Below are 19476 nucleotides of genomic sequence, written 5' to 3'. Positions count from 1 at the left end.
ACTTGGTTTCACTCTATAATCAGTCCGCTCAGAACCTGCTGACTCAGTTTTATTTCTGAGGGGCAGGGTAATGGGGCCTACATATGAAGTCTCTGTTCTCCTGTCTGAAGAGAAGACAACAGACACGTTTGTAGTTTTTACAGGATTGCAGAAATTAATGGAACTGGTTCAATCTTGTGTCACCATGCAACAGTAATTATATAATTTTGGAATAAATACAGTATATACATGAGAGAATACATATATATATATATATGACACTATTATATATATATGACACTATTTGATGGGAAACCAAGAAGAATTGTACTGATGTATTGATAATATCTATTATTAAATATCAAATTAAATAAGGATGATATTGGAGTTTATGACATCTAAACGGGTACCAACTGTAAATGAATACAACGCAATACCATGTTTTTATTTTAGGCCTTCTTAAATGTTGTCATGTCTACTGAAGCTATATGTAACCATCAGTGAGGAGATGATGAATACAGACGAATGAGAACGTGGAAAGGAGACAACTCATATTTATTCAACTGTGCATTTTTAGTACTTTATTTAAAATCTGTGCAGGTGAACATCAAAATGAAAAACATAAAAAAAGAAATACATGTTTCAAGTTGCTGCATGTAAAGATTAGACCCTAGATTAGATCTTGCCACAGATGTCCGTCTTTAAAGCCTAATGCAGATGACAACACACTATGCTGCCCCCATCCTTCCTGAATTTTCACTGCACTGAATGTACCATACACAAACTGGTAAGTCTCATTTTATGCTGATAAAAAGAATAATAAATACAGATGTTCAATGCACGTTTGCTTTCAGAGTTTAAATATTTGCTCATCAGTCTATAAATCCAATTTAGCAACTGTTCATGTTTTAAGTAATGAGCGCTCAGTGATAAAAAGACCTATGTTAAGACTTTTACATTTTTCCCCACATTCAGAATTGATACACAGGGTCTTCCCATGCATCTGCATGCAACAGGCAGCAGTGTAGAGCATTAGACGTAACACAACATGTTGCCGAACAAAGATTATCATAAGCTTACAACATACAGACACATGCAAAAAAAGAGCATTTCATCCTCGGTCATGTTATGTACATATCACACAATTTATATTGGTTTAGGGAATTGAAAACTAGTACATTATCTTTTTCTTAAACAATACAAAATAGCTATCTTTCATAAGGAAAGTACTATTTACACAAATATATATATATATATATAATTTATCTTTTTTTATTTTTAAAACCACTCTTTAAACCTTATTTAATATAAAGAACATTTACAAATAATATAGAAAAAAGAACAATGTCACGATTAAGACTTTAAAATGTAAGTGACTGGATGTTGCATGTGGCCTGCTGTTTCTGGAGTTAATGGGAAAAAGAAATATAATGAACCATGTCAGGCAAATGCAGGTGTCAAGGTCATACTAAATTCTGCCACTTAATTATTTTTTATTTGCCAGTGTACTCTTGTTCATACTGTAACAATGGCTTTTTTCCCCCCTCATTTACAAAGGGGACCAGATCTGGGCTACATTATTCAATAACATTTAAATAACAGGAGGATCAAATGAAAATGTTGGACTAGGCCCTTATTTTGCTTTACATACAGATATTACCTTTCATATTGTCTTAAAGGGGTCAATAACAAGATGTTTCCTTCTACATAATGCACAGTATACCTCAAGAGCCCTTTCACATATGGCATTCAAATTCTAGCCTAACACCTTCTTATGTACCATTTAGTTGGGGAAAAAAATGTGATAAATTTGTTCGGGTTTCATATTGTGCTATACATTTGCTAGATTCAATCAACATTTTTTCCTTTGATGAGCAAATACGTGCAAGTGTTATTTTCTTGATCAGATATCTTTTCATTTCATTTTGGTGATTGTTAAAATGGGCAAACTATATTTGTGAAGAACAACATTTACAATTATTAGCATGTCAAAGGACAAATTTCGATTGAACCCAGGGCATAGGTTCCGTATTGCACTACATTTCCCAACATGCAATTATGTAGCTCAGAACGGCAAACATTCTACAAGCTTATTGTGTTGGAGGACTGCCAAGGCTCAGAAACAAAGGAATCACAGCCAAAACATGCATTGTGCATGCCATCTACACATGCTATGGTCACATTACAACCCCACTGTCAGGAAGTAAAAGTTAGTGTAGTAGTGTGCAATTAACTACAAATGTCCTTCCACTGTACCTATTATTTATCACAGATTAATCCAGTGTATTCTTATAACAAGCATTCTAGAAATTACTTATTTGTAGCACAAAATTTAATTCAACAGTACAATATTAGTATTATTGTAAATGGAACTGTGGGAGTGTGTTCAGCAACCATGTCTTTTCCCCAATAGAGTTATCACAAAGTCTCAAATCCACCTTTATCACTGATCTTGCAAAGTGCAGACTACAGTACTTCCAGTTCAAAATACATTTGCTACACAATTCATTTGTACATCCACCCCTCTACTGGGATTCAAATGCATTGGATTCAGTATAGTTTCACAATGGTCACAGTATCTGAATTATGACCACCAGTGAAAGTGCATTCATATGCTGTTAGTACATCTGAAAGAGCTCTCAGGGTAAAGGCTAGAGTTTGAATGCCATAGACTTGCCCAAGTGTCCACACTCTGAGCACGAATGAAGGTGCATTCAAATTGGATGGTGAATGAGCTCTTCCACCGTCTTAAATGTCATTTTGTAAACTGTGGAAATGTCATTGTGTGTTTGGAAAACAATTCTTCACAATATAGCCAACAAAATAATAAATGCATTTCGAAAGCAAAAGGTCACAACACTGATATACAGGATCTCTCAAAACATGCCATAAAAACACCTTACAACACCAAGAGGTTATTCAGAAACTAAATAAAGAGTGATGTAATGTGCAAGGGGACTGTTAAACCAGTATTTAATATTGCTTAATTCAAACATTGCTGAATTAATATTAATAAACGGTCAACTTTGTCCCTTGATTGCCATTGGCACTGATTGTATCCCTGACCTTGTTTAAGCAGTCCATTCCTTGAATGCTGGACCCTGCAGATCTTAGATTTATCTTTTTCAGTTTTCAGTTTGCAACAGACTGACTCATGCTTGCAAATGAACAACAACTACAACCTCTGGGAAGTGGTGTCTGGAGCTTGTCAAATTACACTTCAATTACACTTCAAAAGCTCAAACTCTGGACTGAACCTCCCATTATACTCTTTGTGATATGTTTTCTGACTTTGGAAAAATTTGAATTCTGCACTGGACCCACTGATGAGATTGAAAGTCTGCAGACACTGCTGCCCTTCTACCACTGGAACTGCCCATTCCTGCCCTACATGGTGTTCACTGGTTTCAATGACAGTGAGGAGAAATCAATGATCCATGCATGATCTTTCCAGGCAGTTGACATTATTGAAGTATTGAAAAAACAGATGCAGACTACATCCATATTTTGTCAGGGTTAACTGTCTCGAATTGTTGGCCTTTTCACAGTGATTCCGCAATGCATAGTGTTAACGGGTCTCTCATATGGATGTGGTATTAATGATTTGCTGTCCCTCCCATTGCCTGACCTGTACCTTCAGTGAAAGTGTTTCACTGGGTGGTCAAATCAAATCATGTATTGTTTGGCCGTATATGGCAGGGGTTAATTAACAAATGCCACAGGGCTTGCAAGAGAGTTGGAAATGGCTTTGCACACTGCATGTATAGACTACTGAGTATGTCTCTCAGATTGTTAATGGGAAAACATGAAATACAAAGTATGATGATTTTAGAACTGCCTTTATGGAATAAGTTCAAACCACCCCCAATAACTGTATTAGACAAAATCTGAAAAGCTAAGAGACTAACATGCACTCACAGTACCCATCTACCTTATTTTCAAACATTACTGGAATGATTTAATTGATGTGGCAGCATGAAGCAGTTGAAGTAACACGTGGAGGTGTAAAGTGTAGGTGATGCTCACCAAATCTGGGGAACTAATTTTTTTAAATCCTCAAAAGCATTAAGATTTTGTACAGTTTCAGTTCGGACAAACTTAACCTTGTTTAAAGATAAGACGTAAGCCAGAGAAATATTAACAGATTATGTACAAAGGTAAACCATTTTTTTATACAAAATACACTTTGGGTTCCCAATGTTTTGTGAATAAGTCAGACCATGTTTTCACAATCTCCTTGCCTAAACTAGTTACTTCTTTGAAAACAAAACACAAAGTAATAAAATCAGTAAACTTGATAAAAACATACACAAACTGCAAAGGATGAAACAGTCTGGAAATGGCGTTCCCTTTCCTTGTCTTCATATTTACCAAAACTGTCATTTTTCCAGAGACCCGTTTAGTCGCTCGGTAACATGGCCGTGTGACTTGTCCTGCAGTGGGGAGTGATGTGTCCAGCTCAATCTGTGGTCAACATCCCCCCTGTCAGCCATCGGCTCCTCTTTCACCTTCATCCCACAAAGCTCTGCGTCGCCCCGCTCTCTGACCTCTTTTCGTAGGTGAGAATAACCTTTCTGAAGCATGTAGTACAGTATGGGGTTGGACTTAGTCAGACGTGGAGAGTCAGAGCAGGAGTCCTGTTTCTCCTCACCACTGATCAACCACCGGATGGGGCCCTCAGACTCTCTCTTGACAGGAATGAGATTCAGTTTTGGAGACTCCTGACGTGCTACGTGGGAACCCCAGGGTGACCCTGGCATGCTGGTGCTTGCCAAGGCTGTGGTCACTGTTCTGAATTCAGCAGGGCCAACTCCCAGAGGATCAGGGTTCCAATGAGAGTTGATGACGTCATGATTGTAACCTGGTTTGTTTGTGACATTACCATTGGCCCTGTAGTTAGCCTGCATGGTGGAAGGGCTAGTGGAGGTTCTTGGATGAGAGAGATCCTTTAGACAGTTGTCAGAGAGGAGAAGCTGCTTCAGAACATTGAAACCCCGCCCATCTTGTGGAGGAGATGTGCTCTGGGGACACCTGATGGGAGCATGGGCCTCTGCAGGGCTCAACGGCTTCCTTTGTTCCGGTGTCCAAGGGATTGAAAAACTATGAGTGACATCCTGATGAGTAGGTCTGTCCACTGTTCGTAGATAAGGCTCACTAATCAAGTGATCCTCCAGTCCCATGCAGAGCTTTCTCTTTTTTGGAACAGATGGGCCTTGGTACTCCCCCCACTCTTCCTTCATGTTACTGGCATGTATATCCATCCGCGTGTCAGCTTGGAAGGTCCTTGGCCGCTGCTTTAAAAGCTGGCTGAGGAGACCATCCTTGGGGATGCCTTCTGTTGAAGAGGGTTCTGCTTTTACATCTCTCAAGGGAAGAGACACAGGTCTGAGTCTTTCACATCCCCTTTCTTCTATTTGACATCGTTCCGTCTCTTCATAACTGTTAGATAGATGACCTTCCTCTCTGGGTTCAGTCTTGATCTTAATGTCCAACAAGGGTCCACTGGGAGTATCATAGACCAGTGATTTGTCGACTTGCTTTTCGAAAGAGCCCTTAGTTGCTGTTTCATTCTGCTTGGCACTGGCTTTCTCCTTATTTGTGGGAGTCCCCAAAAGAAGCTGCAGAACTGTGCGCCTCTCCAGAAGATTCTCAATCTCTGATGCAGGTGGTGGTGACTCAGACACAAATGGAATGCAGTTGACATGGGATCCCTCTAAAACTGGGGTCCTGTCCCGTTGTATTGGAGCAGTGAGTCTCTCCAGCAACGTCATGGGCTTTTCCACCTGAAATTCAAGGCTATGTCTTTTGGTAGGAGACATTAGGGCTTTTGGCGAAGGGGAAGGAGATGTGATTGGTAATCCACATTGTGCTAAATTCTGTAGTAGTTTACTGGCGCTAAAAGCCGGCTCATGAATGTTATCTCCTGAGCAGGACTTTGATTTGCACAAATCCAGGGGGCTAGACTGGATATGAGCAGAGGAATACAAACTGTATGGAGATGCAGTACCATTTATGTCCCGTCCATGGGATGATGTAGGCAAGGGATGAGGACTCATATCAGTGAGCCCAACTGGAGGACTCTGTGTCCTAGTTTCCTTACACACAGCAGTTGGGGTCAGTTGACCTGCAGGTGCGCTGTTGGGTTTAGCGGTTATGTCATGCTGTAAATCTGGATTATCTGCAGTTTTGTTTACCTTCTCATTATTTTTGTGATCCAGAAGCAACTGCATGAGGGTGACCTCATGATGGGATTTTACGTCTGGGCTGTTTTTGAGCTGTCTGGACTCAATGACCTGCGACCCTGGAGTCTCTGGCTTCCACTTATTTATCAGGGACTCTGTAAGTTTGTCCAGAGATGTAGAGGAGGACACTGGCACCGAGCCACGGATCCGACTCTTCACAGAGAGGTCAATTGGAGAGCAGCTTGAGTATGAGCTTTCGACATCACTGCTGTCTTTGTTGAGGCTGTTCTCATGGTTGGAGTACTCACTGTCAGACAGCAGGGGTGATCCACGGCTGGGGAAGACACCGTAGTCTTCATCCAGGTGACCACTGCCGTTGATGGGCTTCTGTGGATTGTGGTGGTTCAAAAGGAGCAAGAGCAAGCTGCTGCAGTTCTGAGAGGGTCGTGTATTATGTTTGTCAAAGGGCCGTTTTTCCTTGTAAGGATGCGGAGTCCGTGGGGAGCTGACCGCCCTGCTCTGTCCTGGAATGAGGGTTGGGCTCTGTTTACTAGTGTCTAATGCCGGTGGCCGGAGTGTTCCCTTTTGGGCATTTAAGGAGCTTAACATGTCTGGGGCCATCTGAGGCTGGCCTATGTTGGGCAGCTTCTTATCCTGTGTTTTCTGTGTGGCTATAGCTGCCAGCCTCTCACTGGCAGATCGGGCAGATAATTGTGCTTTTAAGGCCTGCTCTCGGGAATACTGCTGCAGATGAGCTTCACTGGAGAGCAGCAGGGCCAGCTGACTACAAGCCACACTAGGTTTTGGAGAGGGAGTCGGGCTAGACCTGATCTTCACCAGATTGGCCACAGCTTTCAGTCGTGCTGCACAGGAGTCGGAGGTGGCTGGCTGGGCGGTGCTCGGCATTGCGTGGGGGGACTCTGAGAGTCTCTCCTGGCTGGACCGCCGGTGGTAAGGCACACTGTTATGGTTCTGCAGTTTGCTCTTCTTCATCAAGCCCTTCAGGCGACTGGAAGCAGTCTCATAGCATCGGAGATCCTCCTTGTCAGCACGGGTACTCTCTTTGACCTGGGCATCCTGCTCCTTCACATTCGGCGCAGTCTGCTGCGACATCGCCACACTCTGCAGTCGGGAGCTGAATGACTGGAGCAGGGATGCCAGCATGGTGCTCTCAGCCTGAGGTGAGCCGTCTAGGGCTTCGGTGTGGCGATCTCTACTTTGCCCGTTGAGATTCCCTGCAGGTGCAGGCCCCCTCCGGCTCTCAGGCTCATTCCAGCCTTCAGAACGAAGCAGCCTGGCCTTTCTAAGGTGCTGTGTGGCTCCACTGGGAAGTGCATGCCTGTCTTCCTGTTTAATGCCATGACTTGGCTGCTGGTAGGCTCTCACGGCCTTGTTGCTCTGCTCTTGGTTGCTATGTCCCGCCTCAGATCTCCTTGTTGCCGTGGCCCCTGGCCCCCCTGCCACTGGATGCATTAGTAAACCTTCCAGATAAGTTAAAACAACAGAATCCTGGTGCGTCTCAGAGCCAGGCTCTTCCCCATGAGTCATGTTCAATTTTATTTTCCGTTCTATGGTTTTTAAGGTTTCTTGAAGAAATATGTAAATGCTCAGTTGTACAAAATTAACTTTCAATTGTAATAAATGAAAAAAATGGGCTTGGTTCTCTAATATTAAAGATGCCACAGAGTAAATCCTATTCCACTCCAAGGGTAAGAGTAATTTGATGTAGAAAATTCAAGCATAAGTAATGCCTTTAGAGGGCTATCCAGCTGGCATGCCTTGGTGCCAGCAAAACCTTGACAGTCCTCAGTAATTTTGAATGGACTTATTCCAGCAGCCAGTGAGGAGTCAGAAGGATTACATCAAGGCCCTGGCGATCCATTGGGATGGTAAATGTTTGGGATATCTATTTGGAGGACGTGGGGGCTCTGGGTTCCAGACTTCCAGACTTTCCCAACTTCAAGCCGGGGTAGATAGGGTCCTGAAAATACAAGAACAAAGCAAATTTAGTCACAGACTTCCAGAAGAATCCAGAAATTTCCTGCTTCACCCACCCTTGTAATATTCATAAGCTTATTTAAGATCACACTGCTCTATCCACCACACATTCATGCCTTTTCAACAGTTCCAACATTTAATAATTTCCCCATGATTCAATTATAAGAAACATTCTGAAAGCATTTTTATGAATATTGATTTTCATTCTGTGTAAGGTGGCAGCCCCCGTTAATGTAAGTATTTACAATTACTTGATGATAGCAACGAAGCAAATTGACTTTACTTCAAGAAAACACCAAAAATGCTTGCTTAAGGGAAATCATAGTGATGCTATAGTGAGCACTGATTTTGAACAAGCAATGTAATTGGCTTAAAAAATGTTCCATTGTGGATGCAGCACACCGCATTAAAAATCTAGTTCCTGATTCCGCACCAAGAAGTTTGTTGATTTGTGTGTGTCAAGCTGACCGCTCTTGTTTCACATGCAAAGGATAATTTCTAAGGGTTAAGTCCCACATCTCAGTCATATCTCCCATTTGTCAAAAGCATACCAGGCAGGGCTGCATCAGGGAAAGGAAAAAAAGTGATTTTCTACATGTCAAGTTTAGCTCTAGCTTAAGCTTTAAGTGAAAAGACGGCTCAAGCAGGATGTACACACACTCACACACTGCACTGCGCTTTTAAGTTTGTCTAAAAGGAATGTCTCGTGAGCAAAGATAGACTGGTATTTTACAATCAGGCACGGCAGGAATAGAATCAAACTTTAATGTAACAATGACATGTGTTTTTTTATGGTTAACTTAATAATGGACACCTACAAAACAAGCAGTCCTACAAAGCCAACTCAGCTTTTCAGATATCAAGACCCCCAGCAGGTATTTAAAGAAACAAGCTGTAGAATTAAAGAAAAATGTGCTTACTGTGCTGCCTATTACATACAAATAATAGTCACATAGTTAAAATGATTAGGGCACCAGAATTTTCAACATGTGAAAAACAACACTCCTTTTGAAACAACTGCATTACATTGAGATGGACAGCAATTATTGCATCATGGTCTAAAAACATTCCAGTAAACTAGTGCAGCTATTGCAAAGAACTGCATTTACTGAAGTCTATGCCACACTTCAAAGGGTAAAACAGCAACAGATTCATGGTTATCCACTAGCCATGACACTGCACCAGACTGTTAAATCAATGAAGATAAATGACATCATAAGGATGATAACTACATCTGTGGAGCAGTGATGGCAGCTCCTGAAGCACAGCTAATAAAAAGCACGGCCCTGCCCTGCCGGTGCCTGGATCGTCTCAGTACAGGGAGCGCACGTTTGGCGTCACGTTGCATGGCAGTTTCTGAGCAGCCTGCAGATAAAAGTGCCATCAGGTCAAGCCCCCTCTGCCAAAGGCTCCTGCTCTGCAACCTGCACTTCTCTAAGCCTGTGTCAAGATGCCGGCAGACAGCAAACAGGCCTTCAGCTTCAGTGCAAACTCTGCAGTTAACAAGGAGCAGCGTTGCATGCATAACTATTCTGTTCAGTGTATAAAAAATCCCTTATTTATTCCATATACCAACCATAACATGATTCATTATTTAAGCAGGGTTTTGAGCACAAGTTTCTGGTTGTTAGATACGAATCACTGACAGAACACAGAGCTAGGACAGGATGACAGCCTTCAATATGTGTTTAAAAAAAAAAAAACTGAAATGCAAGGGTACAGATATATGTGTGTGGGGGATATATACGATATATGTGTGTTGAAGATATATAAGGTGTGTGGGGGATATATAGATATCTTCTTCACCTGCCTTAAAGGTGCCTGCCTTGACTTGAATTAACCTGCCCTGACCACAAACTTGCAGTAGAAATGACTTAATTGTCTGAATATTATGCAAATGTAGGCGAAAGCCAAAAGAGGTTGTCAACTTTCAAGGTGAAAAGGTGAAGAAAAAAACAGTAAACTGCAGGAAAAACAGACACAATACACTTATTTACACTTCTCCTCAGGGGGGAAGAAAAAAAAAAACATTAATTCTCAATGCTTAAAAGTGAATTTGTATACCTGATAGCCATAAGTAATTATTTCAGAACCTCTAACTATAATCTGGTGGAGTGGGTCTAGTTACGCATAAAGCTTCACCTTAAATATACAAAAATAAAACTTTAAAAAAATTTTGATCCAGCCTTTTTCTCAAGATCAGCTGAGGCCGATTCACACAATTTACAGGAAGCATGGCTCTGAGGTACAGATTCAATGAATACAAATGAGAATTGACCCGCCAGACCCTCCCCCCAGTCACCGAGACAGTCTGATCAAAGTCCTGACTGCGTCCAATGGTCATCTCAGAAGTGGCTGTCACCAGCCAACATCGACCTTTGCCATATCTGGCATTGGCGTGGGGGGGGGGGCAGGTGCTCTGTCAGGCCATAATTCCACAGGGCAAGGATGTGCACCTCAAAGTGCAACCCTACCATCACAAATAATGCCAATGCCCGAAGCTGCCAGAGACTAGACCCTCTGTCTGTCAAGTACTCCACAGCCAAGGCCACATCCCAGGGGTTGACATACAGGTCAATTTTCAGTAGGCCAATGGTTTTTTTTTTAAGTTACTGGCCCACATACTGAAACTACTGGCCCATTCTCAAACCACTAGGTTTTGATGCTGCCAATTTAGTATTGTCATTCAGGCAGGTCTAAATTATAATTCAGACAAAAACAACACTATTTCTATTCATTTAACTTAAAAAAAAAAAAAAAAAAACCCTTTCATTTTTCAACTGCTTATCATTTAAAAAAATATACAGAAATGTATGTATATTTATTCTCAGCAAGACAATGATCCAAAACACAAAAACAAGCCCACATCTGAATGGCTGAAAAGTCCTGACTTCAATCCATTAGAGATGCTGTGGCCATGAAATGAGCAGTTCATGCTCGAAAACCTGTCAATTTGTCTGAATTAAAGCAGTTCTGCAAAGAAGAGTGGGCTAAAATTACTCCACAGGGATGTGTAAGACTGATATCCAATTATGGGATGCGTTTGGTTGCAGTTATTGCTGCTACAGGTGCTGCAATCAGTATTTAAGTTTAAGATCACAATTACTTTTTCACATGGGTGAAACAGGTGTTTGATAACTCTCATTAAATAAACGAGATAATTCAAAAAAAATGTCTTTTGAATTTTGTTTAAAGTTTTTTTGATTTTTTGATCTGAAACCATTCAGTGGGGCAAATATGCAGTCAATAGAGGAACTCAGGAAGGGGGCAAATTCTTTTTCATGGCATGGTAATTGCACAATTAGTGTGTAATCTCTATCTCACATGGTGTACTAAAGGTCAGGACAGGAGTTGTGTGCATCAGGATTAAATGAGCGCTGGTCTCGATCAGTGCTTGCCAGAGCACCTGATGTTTGTGTTTTCTGACCGCAAGTACAGTTGTACACGGTACCCAACTAACAACCTCGCACATTTGTCTCAATTTCACGAAAAGCTAGCGTCCTCAGAAATTATGTCATTTTTAGAGGACAGATCACAGATCATAGTTAGGAAAGTTCCATTTTATGGTCATGTGAGCATAAGAATCTATCGAAAAACAAACCTAGGGAAGAACGTGAAAAAAACTGGCAAAACAGATTTTCTCTCAGATCTTCAGAGCAAGGGTCCACTAATCTTTCAAATTTCTCACGTAGAAAGAATATGATAATAAACATTTGCAGAGCTAATATGACAGTTCAAGCTGATGCAAAGTGATACAAAGACGATATATAGTGTTACATTTGTACTCCTGTTACAACTGTATGCAGACTCCAAACTTGGCAATTAAACTTCCACTAATGGCATGATCGTGCAATTTAAATAATTTCAGTACTTGCAGCATGTTTTCTTTATAAATTTGCTTTGGCATAGTATGTTTCTTCTCTTGTACCGTGTTTCCATGGTTGTGTTTTCTTTAGTATTTATTTTTGTATGCATTTTTGAAATTTGCATCGTTTCTTGGGGTTTTTCTATCCCCACTGGCAAAGCAGGGCCACTAAAAAACAAAAATTACTGGCCAGGAGCTCTGAGAAAATACGGTTGGGCCGGCGGGCATGTGGCAATGTCAAGCCCTGCATCCTTATAGATCAGTTAAATCTGGCCTGTCAAATTCCTGCCTAGTACTATTTAAGCTCTGCCTGGCCTTTGTATGCCCCTTTGCAACTGCCATGTCTGAACTTTTAGGTATTTTGCACTAGGCTTGGCTAACTGATTCAGGCAAACAGTGACATTGCATTCCATAAAAAAGCAGATTATGCAACTTCTGTTGTTCCTGCAAAATTACTTTTGGTCACTTGTTTTTTTTTTATACAACAGACACACCCACTATAAAAATGTGATGCCATGTCACGCACCGTTTCAAATGGTACAAGATATGGCATGTAACTCAAACAGTTGATAAAGTTAAAAGACAAACTGCTTGACTTCTACCACAAGCTTCAGTTGTGACCTCACTTGAGCATGCTGACTAAACAAAGACCTCGTTTAATTAGGGATAGTCAACAAATACGAATAATACCTAAGCCAGGATTATGTTTAGTTTCCTTGCTGTCTCCACCCACTAGGTCACTAAGCAGTAGTTCACTGCTATACCCAATGAGTGTGTGCTTCATTTCAGTTTGCTGTCCTTTGGGATGGATGGTTCAATATATACACATCCTTTGAGGGTTTTTAACAAGACTTAAAAAAAATGGTTCTCAAAAACCAGCAAATCAGAAAGCACAAGAAAAACTGCAACAGCTATGAAATATCACTACAGACGAAGCAACATCCCATTTTCTGTCAATAAAAAACACCCTTTGTTCTAGTAACAGCTTGGTGTTGATGTGAACAGTGTTTTGGAATGCAAAAAGGGGAAATGAGCATCAAGACTCACATCGCCATTTTAAAAGGTATAAACAAACTGGATTTATAATGGCGCAGCCATGCTCACGCTCTACATCCCTCATGACAAATCCCATTATTCACAAGTAAAGCACTACACGACCTGACAGAAAATATGTGGCTATTACAAGATCTTGTGGTACAAATACTAAAAATGACCTGTCTGTGGTCTAAATCTGTCCTTTGGATGGGGAAGGTAATGCATTGCTTTTGAGCCTCTGCACTGCTGGCAATTACACATTATCTTTAATAAAATCAAGAAAGCATCCAAGGGAATTTAAAATGATTTTACAGAATGAAAAAGAAGTAGCGTCGCCACAAGATCACGCTGTGCCTGCCTTCGAGTGTCCTTCCTTCACTTTGAGCCACTCGGTTAAAGAACGTCCCAAACATTATCGGAAGCGGTCAGACACCTCGGAATGAACAGCACAGAGAAAAGGGATGATTCACGTGAAAAAAAGGGGGACCAGCCACAAATGGCTGGGATTTCATATCCAAAGCCAATCTTCCATCGTTCACATGAAAGGTACAAGATTAATTGCCCCAAAAATACTGGATAATAAATTACCTCCATTGCTCAGGAATTGTAATCCATTTAAGCTATTTAAAATGCATGATAAAAAAAATGAAAAAGCTACAGGACCCACGATTAAAGTCAAGGTCATTCATGCAGGCTTTCGACTTGATGCAACAGCTGGCGTCCACACAAAGCTCTTGGTCTTAATAAAAAGTGACAAACCTGCCCTTGGTATATGTATTGCTAATATCCGAAAACTCTTGCTTAGCAGATGTGTCCAGTGCATTAAAGGTTAGAGTTTAAAGGAGAGACAAGGGCTAAACATTATTAAATCACATAATCTGTAGCCAGGTTTCAGTATTTACTGTACAGACTCAGTCGGGGAACTCACACTGCGCTACGATCATCCAGTCAATGCACAGCTTATATTTTCATGACTACATGTTGACAGGAAGAAAACCTGACTAAAAAAAAACAAAAACAACTAAAGATATTTGGTAGAACTGAACTTCTTGAGCAGACAAATTCTGTCCACCTTGGATAAATCATTTTACTGCTGCTATTGTAATAGCCATGCAAAATGCTATTGCACTACAATATTTATGAAATATAATTCAGTGTCATCATATATCAAGTACAACTGAAACAAAAAAAAAAAACTATTTGATGCCAACAATGCACTACCAAAAACAAGCACGTGTGCCACACACACACACACACACACACACACACACACAAAATCAAGGCCCAGACACTTCCACTGCACTAATCATTTGACCCACCAACTGCAACTATAAACTCCACAAAGGGGCACATCAACCTGACCTACATTCCCATAACTTAACCAAAGGTTCCCGAAGGCCAACACAATGCACAGCACAGACGCAAGCCCCACATCATTCCTGCGTATCCCAACAACGCAAATGTCACCGCCACCTCAGGAGAAGCAGAACTATGGGCACACACAAAGATCAGGTACCTCCCTAGAACCCTGTTAGAGGACGATGGGTTTGAACTTCAGGCCAGAGTGCTCCGTCTGAAAAGGCCGCAGAAGAGAATTTTAAATAAAGCATGGTCGAGATGGGATCTATCTGTGTGATCGGGGCCCTTCACAGGCTGATCCCACTCTCCGGCCTGCTGTTCATTCAATTCTCGGCCAGAACACATTGGGGAGTCAAAGACTGATAGATGTGAGCAGATTAATCATTTGACCAATTTGGAGACTAACAGATGAGGAATTGCTTAACTTGCGTAAGGCAACATGACTCTGCACTTTCCAAATGTCCTCCAGAATGTCTCGGAACATTAGGATCTAGCCTGTTAGTGATGGTACGCCAAATGTAACTAAATGTTAGTGTTTGTCATAAATATTTGTGCAGTTGTGGAAAAACCCACCCAGAAGCCTTTTCCCGAAAAGGGAAAATTCCCGTTGAAGGGTAATGTAAATGCACAAAGAGCACATGATAAATGACAGGCCTTCACAATCTGAGGCCAAGGGTGAGTGCATCACAGTACTCATGTCGTACTTCTGGATATCCTTTTGGCTCCAACAGTTGTAGCTTAAAAGAAGGATTTGTCTGCCAGGATATGACAGTACAGTACATATTCACCCTTTGAAATGATAATTTTATGGCTTCGAGATCTTAATAGAGTTGCAGCAGTCACACATCAAACTGCACTAACCCCCCATGTATGAAGCCTTATATTTTGGCCTGCTTCTGACTGCCATTTGACCACTGCACTTTTTATTGTCTGAAAAAAGCCAGCCAGAAAAAGCCTGAGAACATGACACTGAAGATAATGGTGGATGTCAATTTGCTTTCCCAAGACAATGTAATAAACTGTTTTCAAAGCTAAACAGCACTTTGGACCAAACTCCAGAATACTGAATTAAAGAAAGACCTACTTTATTGGTTGCCCTTAGATTCGACTAGTCCGTGGACTTCTTCTGTTACACAATATCCTCAGGCTCAGTGTCACTGAGATTAACAAAAGTAATGCTTTTAGTAACGAGAAAAAACATGCTTACTTTACAGCTATTTAGCATTTTTTAACCATTGAAAACGGCTAGGATAATCAATTTTATGCTTGTGCAAACAAACGGAACTACCAATAAACTATTGTCTACCTCAATGGCCAGTTTATGAACAAAGCATAAACTGAATGCATTCACAGGCTACAGCGTATAGCCTTGCAGATGAAAGTACCAAACCCTGAGAGTCTCATTAGCTTTAGATAGGGTTCATTTTGTTTACAGCCTGTCTGCAAGATAGATTTGCTACTGATCACAGGATGTCACAGGAGCCAGAACAAATCAATATGGACACATTGTATGAAAATGGTATTTTAAAAAATAAATAAAATGATGATCCCATTTGAAGAAATACATGGAGCTTACCCTTTTGATGTATGTTCATGTAAGTTCCCCAACAAGGCTGCAAGGCCCTAAGAATCACCTCAGAAGTGTACGCATCCAATTCAATAATGTACAAAAAACAGACATGTATTCAAACATGTCGGAAACCCCCATCTTTGTAACACACAGAAAGCACACTGCTTTATGGGTCGTCATAATCTTTGAAAGATACTAAAAAGCACCTAGACACCTAAGCACCCACGACTGTAAGAGAATTAATTATTTGGTTGGACGTACCAGCTTTATTAAAGCTTCCCAGCAAAGACACTGTTGATTTACAGTATAAGTAAGGTAAACTGCAATTCCTTTTTGCATTCTACAAGGCAGAAAAGTACATGGACTATGAAATAGTAAAATATTATTACAAAGCAACAATGTACAATATTTCCTGGGGACATTGATTGATCTGCTAACTGTGGCTTTCTTATAGTGGTATGAAAAATAATGCAGAAAACTCGTAAATTTAGGCTATACGTTTTTCAGATGTTGAAAATGTTATACTGACAAAAATTTAATGAATGCTCCTGGTTAGTAAAGCACTTTACACAGAGCTACATAATACACTACAGTGTAAAGCTAAATCACTAGAACTATAAAACACTGAACACATAAAAACTGCAAATACAGGACGAGGCCTGGGCTTTGTCTAATGAAATGTTCCCTTTTAATATCTTTGAGAGCATCCTTTAAACCAAACTGACATTATTAATTGAATCTCTTTAATCAATTATATGCACTTAACCTACTAAGAGATAAAACGATTAAGTATAACCTTTCAGAGGAAACTTCGGCAGCATCATTCCAGTTGGCAGGTCTGTCCCGGAGCACAAGCCAACAAACACCACGGGACATCTCAACCCAATGACCTACGTTCCCCCGCCCCGCGCTGCACCGTGCCCAAATGCAGATACCAGGGTGACCGCGTCTGCTCTCGAGCTTACGCGGGACACTGAGCCGTAACAAGTCACAGCTCACCACCCCTGAAACCTGTCTGCACCAAAGTCAAACCAGGGATCCCACAAAAAAGTTCCCGCCTGCTGTTTGCAGTCTGGATGGGCCGGGTGCAGGATAGGTGACGTGGGGGTATTTTTGCTCCCCTATTAAAAAAAAAAAAAAAGTTTCCGTAGCCAATATAGAAGCAAAGGGAAATATGCATTCTTCAAAAGGGATGACGTTAGTAACCCTGTCTTACATGGTGATAACAGACCGAAAGACATTGTGGTTTCTCTCTGGTTCCTTACAGTACCGTTTCACACAAGTACTTCCTATGACAGTATAACTATAATGTTTTCCACTGCCATAAAACAGAAGCTGCCCAAAGATCACGCTGATTAAGTGAACTAAAGGAAGGACAGAAGAGGTACTCTTCTTTCAGATGTATTCTGAGAATGTTCATGTCCAGGTCAGCTTTTGCCCCCAAGTACAGATCACCCTCATGATATTGTATAAATAGCATTGCGACGAGGAGCTAGGTTTACAAACCTGGCTCTGCTTTCACTGCCACTGTCCACATGAAGTTTAGAAGACGATAGAATTAGACAACTACATTCCACAGCTCTGCAAGCTCCGTGAGATGACAAGGCCTGAATATTCCTTCATAAACCGCCCCCTTAAAAAATGACACGCTGATGACACACTTTAAAAAAATAAACAATAATTGATCCAGTACATACGTTGCACTAGGTTAATTAAATATATATTTCCGCAATGATAATTAGAATAAAACTTAAACTTCCTATAGCAAGAACACTAAAGTTATACAGCAGAACAGAGGCGACGAGGGCCACAGTGAAGTAAACCTGGCATGTTTTCTGCATGTAATGCAAATACAGACCCAATGTGCAGCCTTACCTTTTTTTTTTCTCCTGAGCAGAGATGCCAAGTGCAGGTACAGTGTGGTAATCAATTTGCTCTACAGGCAGGAATGCAGGAATGCTCCACAGGAATACTAATGTGGCTCCCTCTCTCTCTCTCTCCCTCTCTCTCTCACTCCCTCCCTCCCTCTCTCCTATAGTTTGACACCCCTCCGTGCCCCAGTCGTGAACAATGCGAGGGGAGGGCAGACTGTCTTCTGCCCAGATAACTGCTGCCACTAATCAAGTCTACGTGTATCAGGGCATTGGGATTAGAGAGCTCATGCAGCTTGACTCAGAGGCTGAAAAGCAGCTACACACACAACAAGGTCAACAGTAAACCTTCAGTAACCCGGCCGTCCTTCTTTCTTGTTCTCTCCCTCTCCCTTTCACTCACACTCCCTCTTGCTGTCTCTCTACTTCTCTACAAACAATATTACAGTCTCTCTCTCTCTCTCTCTCTCTCTCTCTCTCTCATGCATGGGGGTGGACCACTGGAGTGAACTAATTCATCAGATTTTACTGCTGATGGCTGTGTAGCTTCAGGATATTAAACAGCCTCCTAGAAGAGTAAAACCAGTAAGGTGGCATGGGGGAGGGGGTGGCCATAACAAACCCAAAAGGGATTATGGGAGATCATGACAAAACAAAACAAAGGTAAGTAAGTACTCTAGACAAGAATACAGGGACAAGCTCCTAATTGCCTTTCCTTGGAATGGTGGCAATTTAATACAGGAAACTGTCTTACTGGTGCCTTTCTTGACAAGTTTAGGACTGGAATGGTCAAACTGCTGATACAACACAAATAAGAAGGATATTAAATTCTCATTAAGAAAGTGGATAAACATTCTTTAATGTCTTGCCTATGCTTATTTGAAAAGACTATTTTAAAAGGCTTTTTAATGCTTTCCTTGTCTGTGTGAGGCAATCACACACAATACCACCGAGTCTTTTCTCTACTGTTGCTCAGTTACTTAGCACCTCATTCACATTAATTCTACATGCTCCCAAGTTCATTTGATTCAGTTTCAGTTCTTACACTTGCCGGAGGTACCGTGAAGTAAAATTCCTTGTTCACACATTAGCTGCCACGACAGTCAGGCAAAAGTGTGGAAGCACTGTCAGTGCAGAATTTGCACCGCCACAAATGTTTCGTTATGTACCCAACTAGTCCAATTACTTGCACAACCTGACAGTTTTTCACACAGCACGAATAAAGGGGTCAAGACTAATGCATTAGCTACAGTAATAGTCAGCTACTCCAGCAGACTGGAACCCAGGCTAGGACAGCAGACGAAAAAAAAAAACAAAAAAACACATAGCCAAATGAAAAAGAACTTTAAAAAAGCACACTTGGAACTAATTCCCTCTGCTTCTGCTGACTATCACTAAACTGTAGCCTGAATACAGACAGGAGTGAGGAACTGTAACAAAACACCCAGGGGAGAAAAAAAAAAAAAAAAAAGGTTGGGGATAATGCCAACAGCTCTACCCTTGACATACTGACATCAGGCTACTGTCATGTGACACTTTGTCATCTGCCACCTGGCAGGATCCCCACCTTCTCACGACCTCATCCTGCAGTGACCCGCACCGCTGAGCTTGCGCGAG

General features: G+C 41.3%; 1 protein-coding gene across 4 annotated transcripts in view; it reads right to left on the bottom strand.

Moving 5' to 3' along the window:
• Positions 1-545: 545 nt before the first annotated feature.
• The window catches only part of LOC135262772 (nuclear receptor-interacting protein 1-like), a 42798-nt gene continuing 23867 nt past the window's right edge, over positions 546-19476 (bottom strand). For all 4 annotated transcript variants that reach the window (XM_064349974.1, XM_064349975.1, XM_064349973.1 and 1 more), the window contains one exon: positions 546-8142. In XM_064349974.1, coding sequence (XP_064206044.1) covers positions 4359-7709 — 3351 coding nt within the window. In that variant the 5' untranslated portion in view covers positions 7710-8142 and the 3' untranslated portion in view covers positions 546-4358. The remainder of the gene's footprint in view (positions 8143-19476) is intronic.

Source organism: Anguilla rostrata, chromosome 9 (assembly GCF_018555375.3).
Source record: "Anguilla rostrata isolate EN2019 chromosome 9, ASM1855537v3, whole genome shotgun sequence".
In the NCBI taxonomy this organism is placed as follows: domain Eukaryota; kingdom Metazoa; phylum Chordata; class Actinopteri; order Anguilliformes; family Anguillidae; genus Anguilla; species Anguilla rostrata.
This window is presented reverse-complemented; position numbering and strand designations above follow the sequence as displayed.